Source organism: Eptatretus burgeri, chromosome 8 (assembly GCF_056783735.1).
Source record: "Eptatretus burgeri isolate ZD-2024b chromosome 8, Ebu_testis_v1, whole genome shotgun sequence".
In the NCBI taxonomy this organism is placed as follows: domain Eukaryota; kingdom Metazoa; phylum Chordata; class Myxini; order Myxiniformes; family Myxinidae; genus Eptatretus; species Eptatretus burgeri.
Window position 1 is genome coordinate 65,743,152 of NC_140968.1, and position 15,151 is coordinate 65,758,302.

General features: G+C 43.6%; 1 protein-coding gene across 1 annotated transcript in view; it reads right to left on the reverse strand.

Annotated features, from left to right (window-relative positions):
• Positions 1–3,297: 3,297 nt before the first annotated feature.
• The window catches only part of STX17 (syntaxin 17), a 41,309-nt gene continuing 29,455 nt past the window's right edge, over positions 3,298–15,151 (reverse strand). The window contains exons 5-8 of the mRNA XM_085892349.1: positions 11,624–11,748; positions 9,085–9,135; positions 8,782–8,868; positions 3,298–4,115 (exon numbers count right to left, since the gene is read on the reverse strand). Coding sequence (XP_085748475.1) covers positions 3,876–4,115; positions 8,782–8,868; positions 9,085–9,135; positions 11,624–11,748 — 503 coding nt within the window. The 3' untranslated portion in view covers positions 3,298–3,875. The remainder of the gene's footprint in view (positions 4,116–8,781; positions 8,869–9,084; positions 9,136–11,623; positions 11,749–15,151) is intronic.

The window sequence follows — 15,151 nt, forward strand, 5'->3', positions numbered from 1 at the left end:
CTGGGTCTCACTATCTGCCATGTTCTTTCCTGGGAAAGCCACATTTCCAAACTGGCCTCCAAAGCCAGTCACCGACTGAGCATCCTCTGTCATGCAAATGCTTCCTTGGCACTCCTGAATGGAGATCCTCAATGACCACATACAATCTTCCTGACCACACATACAAAGCTTTTGTCCACAGTCTGATTGCGTACTGGTCTCCCCTCTGGGCTGGTGCTCCTGCCTCTCACCTTTCTCGGCTTCACGCTGCGGAAACCAAGACATTGAGGATCATTGTTATCTCCCGCGATGAGGTTGAGTCTTTGGGTCTCTCGCTCACTTACCACAGGCAGGTCGGTGGTCTGTCTGTCTCTTCTGCCATCTCTTCTCCAGCCTCACCCCCCACCCCCCACCCCTGCTCTGTCTGATGTATGCCCCCCCTCCCCCTCATTTCCACAGGATGCTAAAGAGATCCACCAGCAACCTCCTTCTGGTAAAACTACCAAAGTCAAGAATCACTGCTCACCTCACCCTTTCATTCCTCTTTTTTTCCTGCCTTTGGAACAAAGTACTACACTCACTTCAATCCTACTCTTCCCCCTAGGTCTTCAAAATAGCTGTTTTGCACCATCTCGGTCTTCCTCCATCCAAAACCATGATCTTTTCTACCCCTGTTAATCCACCCCAAACACATCTTTCAAATTCCCTGCTTTCCTTCCTGAAAGTCCCTGAGGTGTATTCTTGTTTACCATGTACCCCACTCCATCCCTAACTCCATCACATATTGGTGTGGGCCGGGGTTTGGTGGCGATAAACGACCACTAGGTGGAGCAGTAGAGCAGTCTCCCACCGAACACCCGGAATTTAGGTCGTGACTCTCAGACAACTCCGAAAGGTCACGGGTCACTTAAAGACCGTGATCGCCAATTCTTTGACGGCGTGGGGTAGGGTCAATAGCCAAATTTCAATATACCTTAGTACCCACGTCGTCAAATTACCGGGGAAGTCACACCCTTGGCCGACTCTGTCCGAACCAAGTCACAGGTACCGACTCGGATCCGGTGTAACCGAGCGGAGTTACCAGAGCCGCGCTGGTCCCAATGACAACTTACGGCACCAACGGCCTTACTATTTCTCAAGCCCGAACCATGCGAGGCCAATGAAAGAAAACATGGACAACGAACTGAAACATTTAACACGGGGGTTTATTTATAAACAATAATCAGGGAGGGGAGCACACAAAGAGCAGAGTTATCCGAATAAAAGACATGCAGGCAATCTACAGTGAGTGAAAAGCACTTAACAGTTCTACTTAAGACTGGCAACACACACACACACACACACACACACACACACACACACACACACACACACACACACACACACACACACACACACACACACACACACACACACACACACACACACACACACACACACGGTGGTCACGGCCTTTATTTTGCCCTTCAGCTCGGGAGGGAAGGTGAGCTAAGGGCAGGAGCCTATTCTTGCACCTGTCCGCCTCGTGCGGTCTGGTCGAGGTTGTCCGGTGGCAGGACTCGAACCTGCCGCCACAACGCAGCACCAAGCACCAGGGACCAGGAACGATGCAACGGACACCAGCCAGCACGGGAACGGACCAGACAAGACGAGCACCCGCGGGTAGACGAGAACGCCAGCAGGCAAGACGAGAACGCGAGCAGGCGACGAGGCTTCTTTTCTTTTTCCTTCTTCCATTTTTGTTCACGACGGGGCAAACCTTCTCCAATCCTCTTCCTCCCCCGCGGGTCGAGGGTACTGCTCTGGGGAACTCGCCTCCGGATTGGACGAGGGGCGAACATCCCATCTGGCTGGCCCCTGAGGTGGTCAGCCTCCTGATTGGACGAGGCGTCTCGGGGGGTGTGTCGAGGCATCTCTGAGGCCTACCCCCTGAAAAGGCTCTGTTGCTTTCAGCACTCCAGCTTCCTATTGGCCGGAGCGCCTCGGCCCTGTTCACCCTTTGCCCATTGGCTGTAGGAAATGCTCCATGCCCTTCTTCGGAGCGGAGCCTGGATCTGAAGCAAATGGAGGCTCCGCCCTCGCCTTCAGCCAAAAAAACACGTGGGCAATGGAGTCGGGGTTGAGTGAGGGACGGTGCCGCTGTTGTTGTAAAAAAACAAAACCTAACTAAAAAATAACTCGTAGCGCGCACACACGAAATTCCCGTTAGACACAAGGAAGGATTCCAACTATAAACTCATACTTATCAAAATAACTAAGCTTCGGGACTGCTGTTTATTTGTGTGCAAATGGCTTCCAGATTCGTAACAATATCTCATGTCTCTGTTCCCACTGTTTTTTTCTTCCCTCTCCCACCCCTCTTATCTCCTGTGTTGTGTGTCTATGTGTGTTAGCTCTCATGCGATCGAGTGTTACAAAAAAAACAAAAACAGAGGACCGTTTTAGCATGAATCATATTTCTGGTGTGAAATATTTTCTTTGACTTGGTACAAGCTAAATTACACACTATTTGATGAAATACACATTTCTGCATCAGCATCGTGATTTCTAATAAAAATCGGTGCGAGAACAACATAATGTGTTTTTGTTTGAAAAACGTTTGTGTTCGGTGAATGAGACCGTTTTTGCATGATTAAGGTTTCTTGTGTAAAAATGTGTTTTGCTTTGTACAAGATAAAATACAAACTATTTGATGAAAAACACGTGTTTCTCCATTACAATAGTGATTTGGAACAAAACACAGGGTCAGAACAAGCGAATATACTATAAATGGTGTGTGTGTGTGTGTGTGTAACTTTTTGTGTCAAATAATTACTTGCATACTATTGAAATGTACCTTTTGACCCTTTAGACTGCTGAGACCCCTTCGACCTTTGAAGACTCTTAAGACCCCTCAGAATCCAGTAGAATGCTTTTTATGTTTTATGACGAGATTGAGAAAACATCAGCTAGTCAAATGCGACCCCACAAAATGATGCATCTTTGTCCATCGGTTTAAATCTTCGTTGCAATTTTTTCTGCCCTTTTTCATTTTATTATCCTGCAATCACTTGTGCTTTAATGAAACAATTATCAAAATCAAAATTAACAATAGTGCCAGCTAGATTTCTCCCTCATTGCTCCACTGATGAGGGAGAGAAAAGTGATTCCACAAGATGGCGTGACTGACAGCCGTAGTACTTTCGTAAGTTACGTCACTTCCCCCAAGCTTTGTTTGTCTTAATTCTTGGTGTTGTCTGGTGTCTATATGATTTGTGCAACAGCTCCCCTGAGCTCTCACTGAACAAAACAAAAAAGTTAGATTCAGTAATTCTATCATCATGTTCATTTTTTTTATTGTAAAAGCTTATAAAGACAAATAAGATTGTCATGACAATTACATCTTCCACCAAGAGAATATAATTAGCCTCACACAAGCTAAAATATGCTTAGCCACAAATATTGCACGCTTGATCATACTCTCAGTGTGTCAAAAAGTAACATTGTTCAGAAACAACGTTTCCTTGTAAAATATGAATGACTTCAATTTCAGAGGAAAATAAGGGGTAAACATTTCTAAGTCTTAAAACGGCATGATATGACAAACTTGCGAGTGGTTTTGAATTCCACACTTTCAAGATGTGTCACAGACACAGTGATGTGTACTACAGAGTGCAAAATACAATTAAAAAAAAAAAAAAAACGCTTTTGGCAATTATAACACCAACAACAAAAAAAACACACAGAACTGTCAAACAATACAAATGGCTCATGTTTCCATGCCACGGTCTGCCTACCAATCCAGATGATCACAGATGACCTACCTTTAAGAGGAGAATGGTGGCAGAATATGATAAGTCATTAAAACACAGTCTCATCTATAAAAGCTTCCAGGCAGAGTGATATGAATGAAAGTGTTACGATGGAGAAGAAAATGAAGAAGCATTTGATGACGAAAGCTTCTGCAGCTCTTGGTTAGCTTGTTTTTGCCGGTGTTTCTGAATGACACGCCCTCCGGTGAAACCGAGAAGCCCCCCACCGAATGCAGCTATAAGCCCCCCAACCTTGAGGCCAGCGAGCAGTCCTAATGGCCCAGCAACGGCACCACCGAGTACAGCACCAGCAACAGGCAGCACTGCTGCAGCACCCTGCACTGCCTACACACATGAACATGCATGGAATTAACTGACACACACACACACAATATTGAAATTAAAATGTATCCACCAAATTAACAAATAAAAAAAAGCTGACTGAAAATAAATTAACCGATATTGTATTATTGTCAGGTCAGGCCAGATTAGATTAGTGACTTGATACAAGTACTATGTAAACCTGTACTAACCTGTTTCATGGTTGGGTTGGCGGCGTCAAAACCGTCTCTCCGAACAGGTTTCCTGGTGAGGAGGATGTATGACATGGACACCAAGCAGGATTGAAAACAAAACATGTCAAAGGGTGGAGGAGCTCCTTGTGAGCCAACGGCCATCCATATTGAGTGCCAAACAGTGTCTGCGGACGTCCTCCTGCAGTTGGGTTACTTTTTTTTTTTTTTTTTTCGGAGGTTGGTGGCAGGATTTGCACTCTGGCCACCGTAAAACACTTCACTCTGCTAAACACAAAAAAAGCAAAGAAATCTGAAAACCCACTACATTGGAATATCTCCTGTGCAGCTTCCTTCTGCAGGGCAGTTCACTGGATGACGGATTTGACCATAGCCTTCGGGACCCCCCACTCCTTAATAGGAGGAACACCACAGGGTAACGTTCCCAGGTCAGATTGTGGTAGTGTGTGTCGGGGTGGTGCTGAGGTGTCATCCACCAGACGGCAGTCTCCTTTGGTTAACTTGAGGCGGTCCTTTTCATTGGGTGCCTGGAATATCCTATCCCGAAGAGAGGATAATCATCTGCCTCTGTTATCATCTGAGCTCAAGCGCTTGAACATTGGTATTGCAGCAATCTCTGAGGTTCAGAGACCAGATATTGGCGAGATCATGGCGGGTGGTTACACCTACTATTGGTCTGGTCGCTCCAATGGTTAACATGCCAAGGGTTTATGTAGCTGTGTCCAATAAGCTGACTCCAATGATAACTGAGGAAACACTGGTCAACGAGCATATATATATATATATATATATATATATGGTGTCCCAAAAAAATATACAACTTCTAAAATTCTTCGTTTGATCCTAAAAAAGCAGTAATTTTATCACTAATGCTTCATTTCTTGTTGCAGAGACCCTGAAGTTTATTTTGATACCAAGCAAGCACCAGAAAAATGCCAAGACTGACCGTACAACAACGGACGAGAATTGTTGAACTTTGGCACCAGACGAAAAGTGTCATGCAGGTGCAACGTCTTTACTCGAGACATTTCGGTATCGACTTGCGCCATGCACCAAATTTTCGGACAATAAAGTGTACCATCGCAAAGTTTACCAATGTGGGAACCATCTGTGACCTTCACAAGGGTCACAGTGGTCGGAAGAGGACAGGTCGTAGTGAAGAAAATGTGGAAATGGTGAGACAGGCGGTCGTTCAGAGTCCAAAAAAATCGATTCGACGATTTTCTGCCGAGACAAACTGTACTTTTTTGGGGACTGTGTGTATATGTATATATATATATATATATATATATATATATATATATATATATATATATATATATATATATATATATATATATATATATATATATATATATATATATATATATATATATATATATATATATATATATATATATATATATATATATCCTGGTGTTGGCGTAGTGGTTATATTAGGGTAGCGGCTTGGGATCCAAAAGGTCCTGAGTTCAAACCCCATTGGCCGCTTGAATTAATACACACCAGGAGGTTGACTCAGCCTGTCATCCTTCCGAGGTCGGCGAAGTGAGTACCAGTGTATTCCCCGGTTAGAATAGGTGTACCATATCCCTGTGTCGTAAGAGGTGACCAGGGTTGTGTCAGGAAGGGCATCCGGCGTAAAACCTGTGCCAAATCATTATGCAGATCATAACGGATGATCCGCTGTGGCGACCTCTAATGGGAGCAGCCGAAAGGAGAAGAAGATGTGTGTGTGTGTGTGTGTGTGTGTGTGTATATATATATATATATATACATATATATACATATATATACATATATATACATATACATATACATATACATATACATATATATGGCAAAGGATTCGTCACTCCTTGGGTGTCATTTCCTTCGTCTCTGTATATGCTCCAATTGAGGCGAGTGATCACACTGAAGGACACATTATATGCCACACTCGAGTCTGTGGTTGATCAGTGCCCCAGGCGAGATACTCTCCTAGTCTTGGGGATTTCAATGCATCAACTGGAACTGATAGTGATGGTTATGAGACATGTGTTCGTCCCCATGCGTCCAGAACTGTGAACCAGAGAAGCACCAAATTCCTTGACTTTGCAAGAAATCATGGACTTAGGGTGGCTGGTTCATGGTTTCAGCACGCACAGGCTCATCGCTGGACTTGGTATTCCAACGCTGGTGTTGTGGGAAAGGAGAATGGCCATGTGTTCAATGATAGTTGCTGGAGGATGATCAAGAACTGCAGGGTCGACCGGAGTGCTCAGTTCCTCAATACCAACCAGAGGCTTGTGGTAGCAACTATGAAGTTGCAGCTTAAATCTGGGAGAATGGTACCATCCCAGCCTTGGCTGGATGTTGGCAAGTTCCAGGATTAGAGGGTAGCTGAGGAGTTGGCGAACAGGCTGAGTGGGGATTTAGGGGGGAGGGGGGGTCTGGGTGCTTTGGGGAATCCTGAAGAGTTGTGAAGTGCCTTCAAGACCACCATCCTTGATGTTGCCGTTGGATGTCTTGGAACGCACTGTCGGGCGAAGACGAATTTTGTCTTTCAAGGGACACTGGATACCAGTGAAGAGTCACATGGCTAGGCTGAATGGCAGAACTGAGCTGTTCAGGGAGTTGCGGCGTGAAACTGTACATGCACTGAGGGTGGACAAGGAGGCCTATGTGCGAGGAATCTGTGAGGGGGTAGAGCATCACCTGTGGCCAAGTGATCCTCGTCCTGCATATAGGGGAATTCGACCATTGTGTTCATCCAAGTCCGTCCCTCGTTGTATTGCAGTTAGAACAGAGGGTGGTGGGCTCTTGACAGAGGAGTCCAAAGTAAAGGCCCGCTGGGCCTGTTACTTTGAGCAGCTGTACCAAAATGATTCACCAGCTGTTGAGTTGGATGTCAGGGGTGTCACGATCCCAATTGCTGACCCTCTAATCAACTGTGAGCCATCTTCATTTGTGGAAACACAGGCTGCGGTGAACTAGTTCAAATGGGGTAAAGCTCCTGGGATTTATGGCATCTATGATGAACTTCTCAAGGCTGGTGGAAATGCTGCACTCATGTCGTTGCATGCAATCCTGTGCTTTGTCTCGAACACAAGCATCATCCCAACTTGATTGGAAGAGGGGCCTTGTTATCACTCTCTGAAAAGGGAAGGGTGATCGCCAGATTATTCGTGATAGGGTTCACCACTATCTGCTTGAGCACCAGCGTCCAGAGCAGTCAGGCTTTGCACCAAAGACGTCAACGACTGACCGTATCCTTGCCCTTCGGGTCCTCGCCAAACGCAGACGAGCATTTCAGCAGGGGCTGCTTGCAGCCGACGTTGATCTCTGCAAAGCATTTGATTCAGTGAATTAAGGTGCCCTCTGGAGGATTCTTGGTCTTCATGGGATGCCAGCAAAACCGATCAATCTTACATATGAACTATATTCTGGTACTGAGTGCAGTGCGATGTGGTGATGTGATATTGCCAACTTATTTATAGTTGTTACTGGAGTTCGTCAGGGTGTGTACTGGCCCCCACACTTTTCAGCGCTTGTATGGACTGGATTCTGGGGAAGACGTCGGAGAGATCAAGCTGTGATGCATCGTTTGGGAATGTCAAGATCTCTGACCTTGATTTCGCAGATGATGCAATCATCTTTGTGGAGACTCTGGATATCCTTTTGGGGGTCCTCAAGGTGTTGAACGAGGAGTCGGAGCCACTGAGATTATGGGTCGAAACTAAGATCCAGGCTCTCAATGACATCTTGGATGCTGCTATCTTGTCTGTACCCATTTGTGTTGAGGATGTTGAGGTCAAGGAGAGATTCACTTACCTTGGCAGTGATATTCATGCGTCTGCTGACTGTGAGCCAGAGGTCAATGGACGTCTCTGGGTTGGGCCTGGGGAGTCATGAATTCACTGGATCATGGGGTGTGGCACTGTCGGTACCTGTGCAGGACGACGAAAGTCCGAGTTTTCAGGTGCTTGGTGCTTCCAGTCTTGCTCTTTGGATGAGAGATTTGAACTCTGACCAGGGATCTGAGACGGAAACTTAATTCCTTTGGTACCAGGTCTCTTCGGAGAATCCTTGGCTCTCGCTGGTCGGACTTTGTGTCCAACGAGTGGTTGCTGAGACTCAAATGAGATTTATTACCTGCATAGTCCGTGAGCATCAGCTGCGGTGGTATGGACATATGGCTCGTTTTCCTGACGCTGATCCTGCTCACCAGATTCTCTCAGTGAGCGAGCCCCGAGAGTGGAGGAGGCCAATGGGCTGACCACGTTCCTCGTGGTTGCAGCAGGTTGATCAGAATCTCAAGGAGATGGGGACGGGCCAGGCATCTGCCTGGAGGATGGCCAGACGGCGGTCCCTGGAGTACTGGCGGAGGATGCCGCGACACGCTGATCCGGCGCATGCTCCCATATCTGACCTGACCTGTATCACATTTCCTTTATAAAGCAAATCCAGAGGTTGGATGACTCATGATAGACTGTTACCTTTCCAAGCTGTTGTGTGCCTTCAGCCACATTATCTGATGCTCGTTCCACATTCTCCGTGATGCTGTCCATCGTCTCCTGCTGTACCTGTTAAACAATAAAGACCGACACTTTAAAAAAAAAAAAACATCTGCTGCATCTGCATTCTTTCAATACTTGGCTTCAGTTGCATCATACTCAACTGCACCCAAATATATGTTATATAAGGCACATGACAGATGATCAGATGATGGGCTGTACATGAAGGATTCTGTATTTTTCTATCCAACAAAATGAAGAACATTTTACAGAAACAACACTTACGTAGACCAACTGAGAAAATTCAGTCACCAAGTTGTCCAATTCATGAAGGTCCTGCAAACAAGAAAACCCAAAGAACAAAAGTAGTCTGAACTTAAAATCTTGCAAGGAAATAATCTTAAAAAAAAAAAAAAACAGTTTTTAATTAGAACGGTCGAGCGCATACTTCTGCCAGGATGAACAGTTTACGTAACTGTTTGAGACATCATGTTATATATCGTATTTTGCCCCATCTCTCCATGGTGAAGAATCACTTGAAAAACAAGGGTACTTGATTGAGTGCATACCTCCGCCACGTAATGCCGGATCCACGAGAACACATCGGGCCCATTACCCGATGGTGTGAATGGTGAAGAAACACTTTGAAATTAAATAATTCTCGTATCCAGATCCGCATTTGGATCTTCACCAAAATCGAATCAATTTGTCCTTGCAACACACCCAACCCGTCCACCAAGTTTCATCCAAATCCATACACAACTTTTTGAGATATCGTGCTATATATTAGTTTAGCCTTATCTCCCAATGGTGAAGAATCACTTTAAAAATTCAAGAAGTCAGATCCGGATCCAGATCTTCACCAAAATCTAATCAGTTCGCCCTTGTCACACACCCAACCTGTCCACAGAATTTCATCTAGATCCGTCCACAGCTTTTTGAGATATCCTCCACACAAACAAACACAGACAGAAAGGGGTGAAAACAACCTCCTTCAGACCTTCGGTGGTGGAGGTAATTAAAGAATTCTCGTATCCCGATCCAGATCACCAAAATTGAATCGATTCGTCCTTGTCATACACCCAACCTGTCCGCCACGTTTCGTCCAAATCCGTCCATAACCTTTTGAGATATCCTGCCCACAGACAAACTGACAGACTGGTGAAAACAACCTTCGTTCGCCTTCAGTGGCAGAGGTAATAAAGTCACTACTTCACATCGAAATAATTCTACATCAATTATTACATGATTAAAATCAATTACTTTATGCTTCGAATTAATTACTATCTGATCCCAATCACACAATATCTTGCAAATTTGCAAGTGGCATCCTTAATTTAATAGGCTGGAAGAATAGCTTCGAGGTATGTGCACACACCTCTGAGCTATCTAACCGGGGTTTGAATCTTGACCGAACTATAAACTGCCAACCTGGTGTTCCGCATGCATGCATCAATGTGAGCACCGTTCCTTGATAAATGTTAAAATCAGTGTGCTGGCATTAAACCACATGGTGTTCTTCATGGAGTAGGTGAGTTATGGCGAAGTTATCAATTCCTGGAACCTCAAGTAGAACATCAGGCCTGGCCAACCCATTTGTGAAAGAAGTGGGGGGCACAAAAATGTTCCCTTGTTGCCCGCAACGAAGATGGGAATAATTGAAGTATTTGTAGTAGGAGTTGTTGTGGTCATGATCATCACAGCAAGGAGCATCTTTATACATAATAATGATACTGCTCAGTTACCACAAATGTGTGACAATTCAAATAAGAAACATGTGCTGTCTCTCCAAAACAAGAAAGTAGCAATAAAAAAAATAGATATCTGCAATCACAAAGCGATTGCCAAAGGTAAGCCTCCCCAGATTTGGGGAAACTTATCCTTGGCCCGTGATGTAATCATGGCTTTTTTTTTTTTGGACTACCATATGACCTTGAACTTAAACATTAAGGGATAGAATGTAAATAAAGAAAATGTGTTCCCATATACAACCTATCCAAAAAAAAGGGCAACATCATGAAAATCAGAGGAAAATTATTCAAGTTTTGAACAAAAAGGTGTTTTTTGTTAATTAGGTCACAATCCAAAAAAAGTCGGTCAAAAAGTAGGTTAAGGACGCAAAACAAATATCAGGTGCACAACTTCAGCGCAGGTCCATTATTATGATGAAAGAACATCTTCAACGGTCAAATGGTATTTGAGATTCATGGCAAAAAACGTGGCAAAATTGAGTGATGAAAACAAAGTGTTATTTTTCTCAGACCGCCATTTGACCTTGACCTTTAACTCCGAGGGGTATGATGTAAATGTGCCTTGCTCCAATTTATCTCGAGCGGAAAATTTCGTTCTGATCAGATAAACCTTAGTCAAGCTTTGGTGAAAAATATTAACATGTTCATAATTGAATCATGACCTTAAAATTAGATAAATGTCAAAAAACGTCAACCTCACATACTTTTTTATTCCCATTATTGATGCAAAATTTAATTCCGAAAGTCCCAGCCGGCTCTGAGATACAGCTCCGAAAATGATAGTTTGGAAATTGGAAGTGTTGAGAGTGGAGAAAGAAAGAAAGAAAAAAATTCTAAACGGTGGTTTAGTACTCGTATGTGTCAAATAAACTCTGTGGTACCAATAAAAATTGGGGGCGCCAATTGGAGAAACAAACCCTACAACGGCAATAAGCCTTCTCCCTACGCTATGTGGGAGGCTTAAATGGCATTTTCCCTTATTGATGAAGCAGCAGTGCACTTTACAAAATCCCCATGTAATGGTTATTATTATTTCCTGACATGTGGCAGTTGCAATAGGTTTTATAGCCCACCTTTGCCAAATGCTCCCAGGACTCCTCAATTTGCTGCTGTTGGACCTGCAGTTGTACCTGCTGTGCTTCCTGATAAGCGCACTCGGTTATATAAGCTCCAGCCCCACAAGGTGCAGCATCTGTAGCTATAAGGAAGAGAAGTTTTCACTTTGGGCATGTAGTAAAGCCAACATTACATTATCTTTCCTTTCATTATTCTCCAAGTTCACAAAATTTCCAGCAACTGTCAAGAAAATTTAAATACCTGGCCTAATGTTAATGAAATTATTAGAAAGTGATAATTTGGTCATCTACCTCATACAATTATAAGTCTGGTGTAACAACCAATTCATTCACCAGACTTTATTATAAACCTTTTTTAAACCACTATTTTTATTCAAATTTTAAGTTATGAACAGTTACTCCAATATGTATAAGAATCTATCAGGTATCAAAATTAGTAATAGTAATCTATACTTAAAACTAGAACAGTATTCGGGAGAGCGCATACCTCTGCCAGGCTGAAGAGTTTATGTTTTACATCCCACTGAGAGGCAGGATCTGGATCTGGACCTGAACCGAACTCGAAATGGATTGTTCTCCTCACCAAACCAACTCATTCACCAAGTTTTGTCATAACTTGTCGACAACTTTTTGAAATATCATGTTATATATGAAGCCCCGCGAGGAGGAGTGATGTAAGCAACATTTTTTAATGATATGATGATGATGATAGGCTCGGATGATAGGGTAAGGGTTAAAATAGTGCTGTATGGCATCAACTCCAAAATGGCCGATGTGTCGCTTACATCACTCTTCCTCGCGGCACCTCATATCGTTTGTGGCCCCATCTCTCATTGTTGAAGAATCACTTCATTAAAAAAAAATTATTGAGTCCCAAACCAGATTCAGATTTTCCCCAACATCTAATCAATTCGTCCTTTGTCACACACCCAACATGTCCACCAAATTTAGTCCGAATCCATCCACAACTTTTTGATATCCTGCTAACAGACAAACAAAGACAGACAGACAGGGATGAAAACAACCTCCGTCCACCTTTGGTGGTGGAGGTAATAATGAGATTATAAAGTTCATTTTAACAAAGGTGCGTTTTGCACACAATTTTTATTTTGATCATTATTTTAATTGTTGCTCGAGCCTGGGAAAGGTTGATGAGTTGAGAAAGGTGTGTGTACAAGTTTTTCGACACACAGATCAGAGTGGTTTGAAGGAAAAAAAAAAGAGGTTTGAATGATCAGAAATATATTAAAAACCACACTGTTATTAAGAAGTTTATATTTCACAAGCCTGTCTGAACTGAAAATATTCCCCCGATGAAAAAATCAATTTAATGATTGCAGAATGTTTGCATAAAAGAGAACAAGAAGATTATTAAATCAAGAAACCAAGGGAATAACTCAAGTATGAATTGCATGCTTTTTGCCAACAACCGTGGAGAACCACTTCTCGCATTTTACCCATTGGCTTCACATAAAAAAGGTTGTTGTTTTTTGCAAATTAAAGTGAAAAAGGATGATGAATTCGGCTTAAAATTATGCAGATTTTGAAAACAACACTTTCAACTTATGAGACAAATAAAATGGAATCAGGAGCCCAAAATAATCCAAACACATGTCCATCAAATCTCATGAAAGGGAACAGATAAATGATGAAGTATCAGCAAGTTCAATGTGAAAATAGGCCAAGGTTGGTAGTTTGAGACCAGATGTCTGCAGTTTTCCAAAACAATACTCAAACCAACTTCCAAATCTACAAACCTTGATTTTTCAAATTTGAAACCGTCCACCTTCCAATCACATTCTGATATCAACCCTAAACAGCTCCCATTTTATCATTTTACCATGGAGAATTCTTGCATGTTGCTCGTAAAATGTAATATTTTATTATCCTCCGATGGTTGAACGAACGAATAACACAACTCGGTTCACACAACGTGGTACAAAGGATGCGTGTTATATCCTCCAATGTTTGACAGTGTTCATGAAGGATAATTAAGAAATGAAATGGAAAGAAATAAGTTCACCTTTATTCACAAGTTGGTAGAACTTTTAATGGAAGTGCCCAGGGGTCCTCGTGGATGGTCACCAACACTAAAGGGCCATTTACATATTGCATACAATGTGTTATGTTGCCACTGGTGCAGGCAAGATGGTCTGTATCGGTATCAGAGCAGGTCCCAAGCCCGGATAAATGGGGAGGGTTAACAACATGAAAGGCATCCTACTGTAAAACCACCTCCCGAATCCAAACGATGGTTGATATGAATGGGAATGCTACCCATGCTATGGCATCCACAAAGTGACATGGAAGGTGTTTACCCAAACCTTGTAAGAAAAAAAAATAATAATGTGCTACCATCCAGTGGACAAGGATGGCCAAAGAAGAACGTTAGAAGAAGAGGTGAAAAGGTGACCAAATTTAAAAGAGCAGGGCTAAACATTGGTAGCTTGACAGAAAGAAGTCGTGAAGTAACTGACCTGATGGTGAGGAAAATAATACAAATCATGTGTTCAGGAAACAAAGCAAGATAAATTGGTAGTGGATAGAAACAATTGCATTCATTTTGTGTTGCAAACTGAGTTTGTTTTTTGGATTGTGAACAATTGTGCATATTGGTCATTTTCAAAGCATGAGAGAAAATAAACACAACTTTACCAAGCTGGGGTTAGATGAGGGAGTTGACAAACACATTTGGTCGAGTTTCCATTGTCAGAATAGTGTAGTGTTCATCACTGACTACATGTAGCTTCAGCATCCACAAGGCCTGCATGTGTGCCTCTAATCAACGCATCGACATGTTTTGTTTTGTTTTTCCACATAAATAAATAAATATGATAGGTCAGGTCAGGTATGGGAGCATGCACCAGAGCAGCGCGTCGCTGCATCCACTTTCCGCCGGTACTCCAGGGACCTTCGTCTGGCCATCCCCCAGGCAGATGCCTGGCCCATCCCCATCTCCTTGAGATGCCGATCAACCTGCTGCAACCACGAGGCATGTGGTCGGCCCATTCGCCTCCTCCACTCACGAGACTCCCTCGCTGAGAGAATCTGGTGAGCAGGATCAGCATCAGGAAAACGAGCCACATGTCCATACAGCCGCAGCTGACGCTCATGGACTATGCAGGTAACAAATCTCATCTGAGTCTCTCTCAGCAACCGCTCATTGGACACAAAGTCCGACCAGCGATAGCCAAGGATTCTCCGAAGAGACCTGGTACCAAAGGAATTAAGTCTCCGTCTCAGATCCTTGGTCAGATTCCAAGTCTCGCATCCATAGAGCAAGACTGGAAGCACCAAGGACCTGAAGACTTGGACTTTCGTCCTCCCGCACAGGTACCGGCAGCGCCACACTCCATTATCCAGTAAATCCATGACTCCCCAGGCCCGACCCAGACGTCTATTGACCTCTGACTCACAGCCGGCAGAGACATGAATATCACTGCCAAGGTAAGTGAATCTCTCCACGACCTCAACATCCTCACCACAAACAGGCACAGACATGACAGCAGCATCCAATATGTCATT